Source organism: Danio rerio, chromosome 17 (assembly GCF_049306965.1).
Source record: "Danio rerio strain Tuebingen ecotype United States chromosome 17, GRCz12tu, whole genome shotgun sequence".
Taxonomy (NCBI): Eukaryota; Metazoa; Chordata; class Actinopteri; order Cypriniformes; family Danionidae; genus Danio; species Danio rerio.
Window position 1 is genome coordinate 16,019,432 of NC_133192.1, and position 14,121 is coordinate 16,033,552.

Below are 14,121 nucleotides of genomic sequence, written 5' to 3' on the forward strand. Positions count from 1 at the left end.
GGCAAAGACAGCTTGCGCTCCATGGCGCATCACACAGCCGCCGGATAGTTTACAACAGCCACCTGCCTATTCCGTGTGTCGCAGGCTATGACGCAAATCTTCGTTGACAGAAATGTTGAAAATAAATATTCTACACACTTTTACAGCATTGGAAAACGTTAAGATTGTTTGTCCTCCTATAGAAACCATATTAAAACAAAAATATATTTACCTCCCCCATCTTTTTCCGTTTTCAAACATTTTTTGAAAAAGCTCCAGGGAGCCACTGGGGCAGCGCTAAAGAGCCGCATGCGGCTCGTCGACCCCTGTACTAGCCAATTCAGTGAGCATACTTTCGTTCTGGCCAATCAGAATTGTGCAACTGAACTATGCAGAACGCCCACAAAAAACAGGAACAGGAAAGCGCAGTTGACTGGGTTTATGGCGTCTGCTGCTTCATAAGCATTAATAGATAAATTAATATCAAAGAAAAAGGACATCAGTCATATGGGGATATTTTGGTTTTAAAGTCACAAAAAATGTAAGTTTAATGTTCATGTGTATTTCGTGTATCTCGTGTGCGAGTCATCTGTAGTGACTGACTGTAATGTAATGTACTACAAAAATATAATTAGTCATTTCATTTTCATAGGACAGATACATGTAGATGCATTAGGTGCAAAATTTTATAGCCGTTAAACGATTTAAATGCTTCTTATTGGATATTACGTCGTTCACTGCAACTTTGCGTAAAGCTTACGACCTACTAATTACGGTTTGAACATGTAAATAAATTTAGTTACAAACTAGCTAGTAGTTACAATGCCCCTAGTGTTGATTTTATCTTCCAGTTTAGAAAGAACTTACAAACAGCTGGTGCAACCCTACCCAGAAAATAACTAATTCCATAACGCACTACCTCGCTAAAGACACGGTGCCTTTTAATGCAGTGACCAAAGAGGGTCAGGATTGCTTCCATCTCGCACCTATTTTAGCCATTTTGGAGTACCACAGCTGTAAATTTAACGTTGTGATATTTTGTGTGGCATCTGGGATAATTATTTTCTTTTAGACAATAGAAGCTACAGAAAGGCTCTTATCAGCCATTGGTTTGCTGCGTGTTCTGTATTTTAATAATTATTATTTTCTGTTTGTATAATAAGCTGCACTATCTCCCTATTTTAAGTTGAACTTGTTTACAGACAGGTTAGGTCATGTTATTTGTGCTTACGGTTTGCTCTACAGAAAAACAAGTGTTTAATTTCTGAATGCTTAAAAACAAATTTGAATAAATGTTTAAGTTAATATCTTTTCAGTTTCTTTTTTTAACTAACACTCACTGCATTTTAGCTGTAAGAAGCAACAATACACAATATTGAGCTGAAGATTGACTACAAAATTAAAATAGCAAATCAAATCGAAATCGCAATAATTGTGAAAAAAATAAAAACAAATACATAAATAAAATCACAATTTAATATTTTCCCCAAATCGCACAGCCCCACTCAACATCACACAAGGGTTACGTATACACCCAAAAGCAGAACAATTATTCTACATGATAACTCACTTAAGGCAGAGGTGGCAGGTTTTCTTGGGGGCGATGATGGGTGTAAACTGAACCGAGGGTAAACTGAAACTCGTTAGACACACGGTGGAGCAAAACAGCTGGTTGGAGCCTTTTCGCTGGAACGCCGTTTGCCCCTTCTGGAGGACCTTCGAGCAGCCCGAGCAGCAGATCCTGACTGTGGGTGGAGGAGCGTGGATCTGGGGCGGCTGAGGAGGAACAGCCTGCAGCTGGGCCTGGGCCATCATGGGTGGCTGCATTCGAGCCTGTGCCTGGATTTGAGAATGCATCTGGGCCTTATGCTGCAGTTGGAGCTGAAGTGGAGTTTGGGCTTGGGCTGGCAGGAGTATAGTGGTTCCTCTGAGTGATGCAGCGCTCTGGGAGATTACTGAGAAGGAAGACTGCTGGGAAGGTGCCACGGATGCTGCGTGAAAACAAACTCATTAGAATAGTAGACAAATCCTGTACACCATTGAAATTGTTTTTAATCGAAAAGTCACAATCTACACGGTTTACATAAGAGAAGGTTTTGAAAAAACGTCTTTTGTTAATATATTTTGAGGATGCAAATGCAAAGGCTGAACAATGATGCCTATGTGCGTTTATGGATGACAGTAGAGGCTTCTTTCTTGAAAACCTTTGTTTAAAACAGTTTGTGGAGATGTAAGAGATTTGAGAGTTGAGTTGTAGTTTTGGAGAGTTTCTAACCCCAGGACTAAACTGACTTCTGCAATTCTCCAGCTGTGATTATTTGATTTTTCTTATAAGGATTACTGTTTCTAAAGCGAAATTGAATTTAAATTATTTGCACAGCCCTAATGAAAGCTTTATATATATATTATTACATTTCACACATTTTTTTGCGTTTTGTTTTCTCTTTTCTTTCCAGTTGTGTATTCTGTCCTGCCCCATATGTGCCAACATTGGTTAAAATGGCCGTCAATAATTATTCTAATGTCGCACGGTGCACCAATCGGGAGCTGGTACGCAGAGTATAAAAAGCATTCACTGTTCAGCACCTGACTCAACACCAAATTCCTCACTTGTGTCAACCAGCCTGTTCTTTCGTGTTTGGATTTGTTGTTGTGTAGTTTGTCCCTCATTAAGTGCTTTAATGTTAAGATAAGCTTTTGTAGCTCAATTAACTCGATTATTAAGAAGTCGAACAATCTTTATGAGAATCGGATTATCATATAAGCTTTTGTTTTGCTAATTGCTAACAGTGTGTACTTTACGAGAACTCTAGTAGAATCGTCTTTTGTGTTAGTTTACGGAGTTGCCACACCTGTAACTATGTTTTGAATATTTTGAGTAGTTTAGTTAAGCGTTGCATACACTGAAGATTACGGATTTCAGCAACACATTTCCACATTTTTCTTTGATTAGTTAGTTTAGTGGGTTGGGGTTTAGTTGGATTGTTTTATTTATTTGTTTCTGCAACATTTCAGTCTTTCGTTTGATTCAGTCATTTAAATTACATTCTCAATTCATATATTTATTGTTTAATAAATTGTTTCACATATCCGTTTGCTGTGATTTTTCTTATTTTCACCCAGCAGTAGTAGAAACTCACTTAAAGTTACGTCTCATCCAATATAACAACATAAACACGTAACGATATAGTTAAATCTTGAGCATAAGTTCAAAAAAGGTTAAAGTGCATGTGAACTGGAATTTGCTGAGACTTATTTTAGTTTTTTTTTTTTATTATTTATTTTATTTAAAGCTTTATTTGTCGATGTACTTCCAACTAAATCAAAATATTGAGTAGGGTCAGGGCTTTTTTTTTTTAAACATCATTCCCTCATAACAAACTAACGCTAAAGCTGATTATGCACAAGGCAACTTTTTGAGCAATATTTCTGGGCAACTTTGTTATATTTGTTGAAATAATGCCATAAATTGGAAACCAGGTGGGAAACGGTAACTAATTTGGGCAATGAGTTAATGATACAATATTCTTACCAATTTTTGGTAGAAATGTAGCCAAGCAATATCGCTTTGCAAAATTGCCCAAAAAGTTCCCCTGTGTATCATCGCCATTAGAGGTTAAGAATATGGAGGTGTGGTTAAGAATATTGTGACTACAGCAGTCAAAATTTAATAATTGTTCACCTAAAGAATAACAATGTGCGCTATTTTTAATTTCACGCAGACTTTAAACAATAATGACTTTTTTTTTTACAGCCTCATATCCTCATATTTATCAAGGGTGCTTATATTAGCGTAGGGCACTGTACATTAACATAAAAAACACTGTAGACTCCTACCAGAAACTGCATCACTGCTGTTCCCACTGACAGAATAAACAGAGCTAATCCTCAGTTCATCTGATGCAGAGGAGGCCTGAAATGAGGCAGACGTCTTTTATCACATTTAACACATTTTACATGAGATAAAAACAGCACTTCCACACGAAAACCAAACTTACCTCTGTCTCATTATTATCAGACCCGTCAAGCTCCTGTTTAATTCGGCTCAAGTCTGACTCTGGCATTAACGCTTTATCATAGTCTTCATCAATAGGCTCATCCTTAATTCTTATAACAGGTGAGTAACTTGTATCTCTGTCTGTGGTTTCTAAATGCGGCTCTGGCTGTAATTAAAAACAAAAGATATTATTATGAAAAAGGACAACATCTTTAACAAGCAGCCAATATTGTGAAATATTGGTTCTTCATTGAAACTTACAATAGCATCACTTCGCGATGACTCGATCCTAAGCTCAGACTGTATTTCTTCTTGAAGATCTGACAAAGGACAACAAAAGTAGCCCTTTTATATATTTTTTCTTCACGTGTCATTAAAGGGACAGTTCACCCAAAATTTTAAACTCAGCCATCATTTACTAATCCTCCACGTCTAAACTTAAGTTTCTTTCTTCTGTTGAACAGAAAGGAAGATATACTGAAGATATACTGGAGAATATTGGAAAAACAGATATCGACTTCATTGGTTTTTTTAATTCCTAATGTGGAAGTCAACGGCTGCTGATTTCCAACATTCTTTGAAATATCTTGTTTTGTGTTTAAGAGAAGAAAGGGATTAATTCATCTTTAGAAACACTTCATTGTAAGGATTTTTAGTTTTGGGTGAACTCTCCTTTTTTAAGCACATTGTAAACTATAATTTTAGGTTTTACCTATAACAGATGAAGGGGTGACCCGGGTGTCCTCTGAAACCTTCTCCCTCTCAGTCTCCACATCCATTTCTTCATTGGCAGAGGAGCTATTCTCTTCTGTAGCTAAAGAAAAGCAGAGACCAGATTAGTGGACTTTACTAGAACTAATTCCCCTCTCTCTCATTCTAAAATTTCACCTATATAATTAAATAACCTAAATAATCACTATAAAGCAACAGGTCTCATTCAGTAACCATTGCATGGATTCATTTGTATTTATACTCTCAAATAAAACTTCATGAGCATTTTCAGAACACATGCATTAACACTAGTGATGTAACAGAACAGATTTTTTAGTCACAGATCGGACCATTTCTTTAGATAAGCCAAAAAGGAGGAGACTAATGTAATTTGCTTGCCATTTATTACAAAAATAGTGTTAAAAGAACTTTTGGTTTTAACAAACAGAACTTAAAACATTTCATTTTAATACAAATAAAATCATGAAATAACCAGCTGAATAAAAAAAGTAGTAAAATGATCTTAGCTACTGTTGCTAATTGTACAAATCTAAAATCATAATTTGTCTCATTTTTAATTAATGTTACATTACTAATGTAATGTTTCATGTTTAATTACTAGATATATAACTTTCAAATAATTATTCAGGGGCATATTATTGATGGTTGGTTAAAAAATGTAATTGCTACAGCTTTTATTTTTCAGCATCAAGTTAAAGGTGTGTGACGGTGATTAAACAGTGATTTGAATTTTTACCATAAACATAAACATTTATATCTAAACTATATACTGTTCTCCCAGTACTTCTGGGTTATTTGTTTGTAACTTTGTAACTAACTGAAAAAGGGTAAAAACTGAATCTCTTCCTCGATCAAAAGCAGACTTGAATGCAGTGCTTCAAAAGATTAATGAACACGCAAATAATTACTTGTGAAAATATTGAGCGCCACATCAGTACTCGTAAACGTATCGATATAAGTATACTCCAAGCAAAGCGTTTAAAAGCTGTGTACTGCAGGAAAATGGAAAGGCCATCTATTGTACAGTGAATCACTAATATGTCCTTCTGTTTAGATATGGAAAATATATTATACATGTTAAAAGGCAAACTTACAGTCTTTGAGAAACGTGGACACCCTTTATATATATCTTACTTTAAATTTCAGCAATTTATTAAATGAAACAGGAAAAGAAGAAATAAACTGACATTGATTTAGCTTATTTACATATTCCCCCCATTTCCAAAGATTTGTTTAAACAAGCCATTGTCATATTAATGATTTGATACATGCCTTCTATAGAAGATTTGTATTTTTAACAATTTCTTCCTAATGTTTTCTCTAAAATAATCTGTTACTAATTCAAACAACCTGTGCCCCCCTTTCCCTTTTTTTAAATCTTTTTTTTTTTGCTTTTTTTCCCATAATTTTTGTCTTTTTTCTCTAAATTGAAAACAAAGATGCAAATATGATTATGATGTTATATTGTCATATGTTTATTACATTTCAATAAAAAGATTTAAAAAAAAATATTTAACATGCAAATCATCATCTTATTTGTTGCTTGGACGTTTGAATTGAAAACCCGATCTTTTCATGTTTAATTGTGCAGCTAAACTGAATGCATTAATGCAGTCTAAACAATTAGTAACAGAAGACCCAATTAATAACATAAGAAAGCATTTAGGTGCCATCACATCACAGCCTTCTCTGCCATCAATATATTTAACAGGAAATCCACAATGCTTTCATACATGCCATTTGAATGACACAGGAGGCTCTGCAGGAGGCGCTGAATTTCTCTGCAATGTTACAAATGATGAATAAATCTACAAGTTATTAATGAATTAAATAAATTAATTGAATGAAAGATATTAATCTTAATCAACAGCGATTCCTTACACACCTAACTTGCGCATAAATTTGCTCATAACCTTATTTTAAAGTTAGTGAATTTGGTGTTTTACTGCACAGATGAGGTTAGTCATTTGCATAAAACATGCCCACGTCAACTCCATACAAGGATTTTCAGAGTCAAGTAGAAAGGACTTGCATGCTCGAAATAGCTGCCCAAATATGGCTGCAAAGTGAAAACTTTATGGTTTGTTTAACACCTGTTTTAATGCAGTCTTTTATAACTACTAATAGTCTAGGAAAAACATAACATGCATTTACCTTGATTTAATAAAAATAAAAAAACACTAGTGTGCAGTTTATTGATGAATCATCAAGTGTTGCAAATAAGACTCAGTCACCATAGAAACTATTTAGCATATTATGTTTTGCTCAAATTCAACTTCTAAAACTCACCTGCAGCATCATTCTTATCATTGCTGTTTCCATCAGTCTGACTGAAAGCCTTCTGAGCAAAACTACTGTCTACTTCCCAGTCGTCTTCATCCGTTCCAAACACAGGAAGTCCATCAAGCTCCTCGTCCCCCAGCTGACCACTGCTGCTCTCACCCTGATCACCAGATGATTTCACCTCAAGCTCTACATTAGAAAGAAAACCGCTGTGTTTTAATAGCAGGATGAGAGATGAAACAAGCAAACACTTACTAACAGCAACTCCAAACAGTGGTAAAAGTAGAGTAAACAGCAGTGAAACTGAGCGGTGAGAGTTTTGTACCTGATGGCTGGTCCATCTGGCCCAGATCTGCTCAAAGAGTGCTGAATTGCTAGAGTTAGACAGACATGAAAAGAATGACAGGTTTATTTTTGGTATCAACATATTGGGTAAAGCAACCACAGTTTGAACACAATTAAATTAATAAATCTTCCATTATATGCAAAAGTGTAGGCTTTCAGTCTCTCAAAACATTTAATTCAGAAAAATAATTCAAAGCATGAAATAACTAGAGTTTCTGCAGGTTTTACCACGTCAAACTGAAGACTTTTTAAAAGACATTTTTAACACCAAGGATTATTTCTAATGGCCCAAAGATTTTTTTTATAGTTTTACCTGCCCTATTAGAAAATTCAAATGTAGTTATTTCTAAGCCACATATTTTAAATACTGTGACAAAACAACCAAATTGTTTCTTCTTTAAAAGAAATTTGACAAGTTTTCAAAACAATAATAAACTAAAATGTATGCACAACAGTCTGTCCAGGTCTGTCCTCACCATTTAGCTATAAATACATGGTGAACGTTTAAACATATCACCTTGCAGCCCAAGACCGGTTACTCGCTAAAGCTAAGCAGGGCTGAGCCTAGTCAGTACCTGGATGGGAGACCACATGGGAAAACTAGGTTGAAGTTGAAAGTGGTGTTAGTGAGACCAGCAGGGGGCGCTCAAATAGCAGTCTGTGTGAGTCCGAACGCCCCAGTAAAGTGAAGGGGACACTATACTGTCAGTAAGGCTGTCTTTCAGAAGAGACTTTAAACTGAGGTCCTGACTTTCTACAATCATTAAAAATCCCATGGCATCATTAAAAAGTAGGGGGTGTAACCCCAGTGTCCTGGCCTTATTTGTGAATCTGCATAAAATCTTATCATTCAAATAAACAGTGTTTTAGCCGTCACATCACCCCGTGGATGCTGCACACTGGTGGTGGTATGGAGAGACCCCACTCATGATTGTGAAACGCTTTGGGTATATGGCCATACACAATAAATGCGCTATATAAATACACATTACATTACAAATATTAATATACAAGCTAATTATACCATACAGGTAATTAGAACTTAACAAATAAACTAATAAAACTTTTGTTAAAGTTGGATTGTTAGTAGGGCTGCACAATATTGGAAAAATCTAACATCGCGATGATTTGTTATTCTGCAATAAATATTGCGATATGACTACAATTTCAGCAAATGACTGGAAAAAATTATCATTTTAGATCGAGTGTGATGATTCAGTAGAGAAGTGCATGTACACAAAACTTTAAAAATAATCTACAAATATAGATAAATACAGTAAAGGGAAAAAAATCACAAATGAAATAAACAGTTGAATTCTTTTTCGAGTCTAACCGTATTTAGGAGCAGTAATTGAATAATAAAAATATTTAAATAAATTAATCTTTATTAAAGTTACAAACTGTACAATCTCTTATGCCTGAATACTTCAAAAAATCATTATACAGTCACACACCTCAAAAACCCATATAAATTTACATTTTGCACATCACTGCATGACCTGCGAAAGATCACATTGCGAAATCAATGCTGAAAAAATATATTGTGCAAACCCTAATTATTGAAGACTGAATGTTTATTGGTCAAATTGGGTAGATTTACATGGACACAGGAAATTAAGACAAATTAAGACCAGTTTAAATTACAATAATTAAATAAATGTAAGACTTCTTAAGACCTACAATTTTAAACAACTCAAGACCCCACTGACACCCTGATAACAGAGTAAAACATTTTAAATATTTATTAAAAGGGACTACAAAAAAAAGACTAAAGTTGAATTAACATTTCTACAGTATATTTGCAGTCTTGTCTTTTTTTGGTCTCCATCATTTTACAAGTAAGCATAATTGGACACAGTAAAAATACATATGCAAGATTCAGGAATACTACATTAACACATGAAAAAGCATTAGCACTGCCAGGCCCCCGTTCAAACCTTTCTTTTCTCTCTATTCAGTGAATGAGTCCTATTCATATTTAGCCCTATATTTAGCAGTCGATGATTCATTCGCAAGCAATATGAAAATCAGAGAGAATGAATCTGACAGCAAACCTGTAGTCGCCGCCTCACGATAACATTCAGATCTTTGTGACATTACGTGGGCTCACTGCTGGAACCGAAAAATACGCTGTAGTCAATATTTAACACAGCAAAGCAGCTTGAAAATCTCAGGAATAAATGATTACAGTTATATTTAGAATAAAAAAAAGCTTAAAAATAAAACAAATAAAATAATTGTCAAATAATCATAGTAAAAATGCAAACAGTTCATAATAATAAAGATGCAAACGCTGAATGCTTTACTATTACAAATATGGATGAGCTTCTATTGACTTTATTTTATAATGCGGAAGTACAACCACAAACAGACTAAAAATAATGATCAAACCGCCTAACAGCCAAATGCCTTTGTGAACAAATTGTCTTAAGTCAGGTGATAGAAGGTGCTTGTCTTATTGATGGTGGTAAGGCATTCCAAAGTCTGGAGGCCACATCGCAGAGAGCATGACCTCCTCTACATTTAAGTCTTGATTTTAGGGTGCACAGCAGATCCTAATCGGAGGACTGAAGAGATCTGGTAGGCTGATACCGTGTCAGTAGCTCATGGAGGTAAATGGGAGTTGTACCATTTAGAGATTTAAAAATAAAATTATATTTTAAACTGAAGTCTATAATGAACAGGCAGCCAATGTAAAGACTGTGTGACTGAAGTAATATGGAGCAAGAACTGGCAGAAAATGCTTTGCTCTACAAACAATTGTGCTTATTAAAATTAAGGGTGTCAAAATGTATTGTTTTTTTGGTGCACCGTGATGCAGACGCAGACAATTTGGTATCGGTTCAGAATACTACAGCGAGGGAGGCGAGCGCGAGTAATTTAATCGCTCCAACTACTTAAAAACGCAGAAATTGTGCATTTGCTGGACAAGTGCTCAAGTCTGCATCCTGCATAAAGACCTTACAAATATACATTGCACAATATAAATAAAAATGATTTCAATACGAATTTCAGCAAATAAACACCCTAATGTGTTTATTCCTTTATTAAGATGTCCTGTAATGTTTATATTCACAGTTTCATTTAGAGAGACTTGTAAGAGAGATAAGTTATATCTCTGAACTTTAATAATAAATCTATATAAAACGCTGTGCTTTCCACCTCCACTGAAAATTACTTCTGGGACTAGAGCGAGTTCAGTGCTCAAGTCTGCATCCATGCGTCCTCGATACCAAGAACACATCCGGGAAGTTTCCCATGTCGTCCTTTCTTGCTGTATTGAGTTTTGGAACTGAACTTTAACAGCTGATGTTGTTAAACGAGGACGCAATAACGCATATTGAGAAACAGCCCAAAAAAAAAATCTGTATGTAGCTGGTTGGTTTGGTTCATAGTTTTTTAATGTTTTAAAAAGGATGACAAAAAATTGGGTATTGCAAGCCGTTTCAATTCAAGCAATTTCTGGAATTATAGCTACTAAAAAGTAGTCATGGGAAGTTCGGATTATTTTACTGACTCGGATCTTTGAGTCTCGTTTATCTAGATGAACGAGTCTTTTTTCCCCGAGTCATTTCGTTCATTTGGTTCAATTTGCCAAAATATTATTAAAATGTTACGAATTGGTTCCAAACACAACTAGCCCAAAAGGTTGATCACATGACAAATAAGTCGTAAATGGAATACTATAAGTAGAAAATAATAATTCAATGTTTACCTCCTCTTTTGTCTATAAAGGTATTTTTATCTCTTTGGTCTCACCTCTTCATGTCTTCAAATGTCAGTGGTTCGTTCACGTTACACTGACAGTCACATATAATCTTAAACAATGTACACAGTCTGAGTCGATAAGAGCCATGATAATTAGTTCACCTTTTAAGTCTTCTAGTTCTTGAGTCGTACGTTCATCACGTGACAGAATGACTCAAACCTAAGGACTCAAGAGATGAACAGTTCAATTATTTTTCCAGCTCTAAACGCATGATTGGCCCGTGAAGAACGAATGACTCAGACCCGATAGAGCAGTATTTCTCAACTGGTGGGCCGGGAACATTTTCAGTGGATCGCGGAGTGTGTGGTCAAAAAAAACAACAAAAGTTCAATTTTTTACTTATTTTGACTTTTATTTTGAAATGCGTGCACGACAACCCTCCCGTTTGAGATGTGAAATTTAATTTAATTATAGTAACAAATATGTTGAAGCGCAAGTACGAACCTGAATATGTAAAGTATGGATTTACATATACTGATGACAAAAAAGGCTTAAAGCCTCAGTGTGTCATAAGTAGCGAGGTGCTCTCACAAGAGAGCACAAAACCTTCTAAATTAAAACGAGATTTAGAAACCAGACACCATGTTTTATTAACAGTTCAGTTTAGTTAATGGTAACTGAACCTTTCCTTAACCTAACCACTGTTTACAGTATTTGTCATTTTTACTTTGCAATATTTCTATAATTTAATACATTTTGTTCAATGACAGCAATAAAATATTGTTTATTTGTAAGTCTTGGTGATTTTCTTATAATTTATCTGTCACAACTTGTGTATGTAAATAAATAAATACAAATGAATTATAATACCTATAATTGTATTATAGTTCCTAAAAATTTGGGTCGCGGCTTGATGACCAGGTAAAAATGTGGGTCCCATGGCCAAACCAGTTGAGAACCCCTGCGATAGAGGACTCTAGAGATGAACGGATCAATTCTTTTTCCAGCTCTAAATGCATATGATTGGCCTGTGATGAACGAATGACTCAGACCCGATAGAGCAGAGGTTCTCAAAGTGGGGGTCGGGACCCCCCGAGGGGTCGCGGGACAATGAAGGGGGGGTCGCCTGGTGATTTTTAAAAATCAATTAATTTTTATGAAACCTTAAGACTTACTGTATTTTATCAATAACCTACTGAAGAGAAAAAAATAGTCGTTTATAGTTACTATAGTAGCTTATAGTTAGTAGTTCTATTGGATTGCGACTTCTCGGGTAATTACATTATACTAAAGACACAGCAATACTGTCAGATGCAGCAGATTTTGTAACACCAGCTTAAACTTTCTAGCCCATTTACAACACTGACATACATTAAATAAAACAAAGAATAGACTTGGGTCTATTGGTGTGTTTGTGCGCGTCATTGCATACAAGGTTTCTGTATTTATAACCACCACCTCAGAGAATATTGGGGGTCACGAGTCACTGGCATTGACATTTTGGGGGTCGCGGGCTGAAAAGTTTGGGAACCCCTGCGATAGAGGACTCGAGAGATGAACGGATCAATTCTTTTTCAGGCTCTAAACGCATATGATGGGCTTCTGCCTTTCCGCGATGAACGACTCAAAAGACTTGAAATGAACAATACCACCTGCACATATGTGCGCACGCTCGGATGAACGAATCACTCCCTGAGAGGACTCGTAGCTCCCGAGTCATATTGAAGATTCGTTCGAAATTAACAAATTGTTCATGAACGACCCATCACTACTAAAAAAGGGGGTGGCCACTGATTAAAAAACCTGTAGAGTCAACCCTCTTTTATTATTTTTCAATAATCTTTTCAACTGATATTCACATTACAATACAGAAGAAAAGATTTAAAGCCACAATTACCTAATTAGCTTTAATATTTCAGTAGATGTGGCACTTTTGATATTGACAACATATTAAGAGTACAGGATTACAACAGAAATGCTAATTATCAACAGAATAATAGAGTCCATGGAGTTTTGGAGGCAAAATTCTTTTATTTTTGGAGGCAAAATTCCAAGGCCAAGGCTAGCATCATGTAATGACGTATTTCCGGTCCCCTGCCTCGGAGTGTGCGTGACGTCATAGTGCACCGAGAATGCAAATCTCTTCTAGAGCACATACATACCCAAACATGAAGCTCACACGTGTGTGTTTACATTTATTTAAGCATTTGTTTCACCAGCACTGCCCTGGAAACCGAGCCACACGTGCACGCTCTGTTGTGTGTGTGTGTGTGTTCTGACTCTGCATCTGCATTGAGAGATGCCTGCTGCAGACTCCCTGGATGCACTGCATTATTTCGCTATGTTAATAATGTAACCCAATATCTTTATTAATAGCGATACTAGGTGCCTATGAGCGCTTATAAAAGGTTTATCAAACAATCTGAGCAAGAAACTGCTAACCATCAGCATCGTACCCGCGTTCTGCCTTCGCATGCGTGCTAGCAGGCTACATTTGAGAGGGAACACAGAGGAAATGGGGCTTTAATTTAAAGGAAAGTGGCGCGTTCAAATGTATACTCACGAAAAGGTGAAGTTCGGCTGTCAAACGGGGGCTTTCATGCGTTCTTCTGGTGTTTTCAACGTCTTTCGGTTTTCACTGTTGTATTGTACGTACAAAGCCTTTCGCCAAAGCAACACAACGGGATTCGAGCTCCTGCTGCTTCCCAACAAGCTCGGTGTGTTCTGCTGCACCCTGCTGTCCAGGAGGATAAATGCAGGGTCTTAAAGTGATAGCTCACCGGTAAATGAAAATGACAATTTGCTGATTATTTACTCACCCTTTGGCCATTGAAGATGTAGGTGAGATTTTTCTTTAGTAGAACATTAAAGTTCCTCTGAAATGCCCTAAAACACGTAACGTTATTCAATATGTTGACGAATTTTCACTGAAACAAGATGGGGCGGAGCATATCAAATAGATCCTCCCCTTTTAAAAAGTGGCCAATAGAGTTTTGTTTACATCATAATGACAATCACAGACTAATAATAAAGTCTAAAATTGGTCTAAATCTTAAAAAAAAAATCGCTTTAAACT

General features: G+C 35.9%; 1 protein-coding gene across 9 annotated transcripts in view; it reads right to left on the bottom strand.

The window, feature by feature from the left end:
* Window positions 1-13,752, bottom strand: part of si:ch211-266o15.1 — a 49,297-nt gene extending 35,545 nt beyond the window's left edge. For 4 of the 9 annotated variants that reach the window (XM_073928260.1, XM_073928258.1, XM_073928259.1 and 1 more), the window contains exons 1-8: window positions 13,609-13,752; window positions 7,317-7,365; window positions 6,998-7,180; window positions 4,689-4,784; window positions 4,238-4,296; window positions 3,978-4,142; window positions 3,817-3,892; window positions 1,550-1,970 (exon numbers count right to left, since the gene is read on the bottom strand). In XM_073928260.1, coding sequence (XP_073784361.1) covers window positions 1,550-1,970; window positions 3,817-3,892; window positions 3,978-4,142; window positions 4,238-4,296; window positions 4,689-4,784; window positions 6,998-7,180; window positions 7,317-7,332 — 1,016 coding nt within the window. In that variant the 5' untranslated portion in view covers window positions 7,333-7,365; window positions 13,609-13,752. Of the gene's footprint in view, window positions 1-1,549; window positions 1,971-3,816; window positions 3,893-3,977; window positions 4,143-4,237; window positions 4,297-4,688; window positions 4,791-6,997; window positions 7,181-7,316; window positions 7,937-10,970; window positions 12,810-13,608 lie in introns of those variants that run through there. The other 5 variants (XM_073928257.1, XM_009292901.5, XM_009292902.5 and 2 more) reach the window with 2 other exon arrangements.
* Window positions 13,753-14,121: the final 369 nt, after the last annotated feature.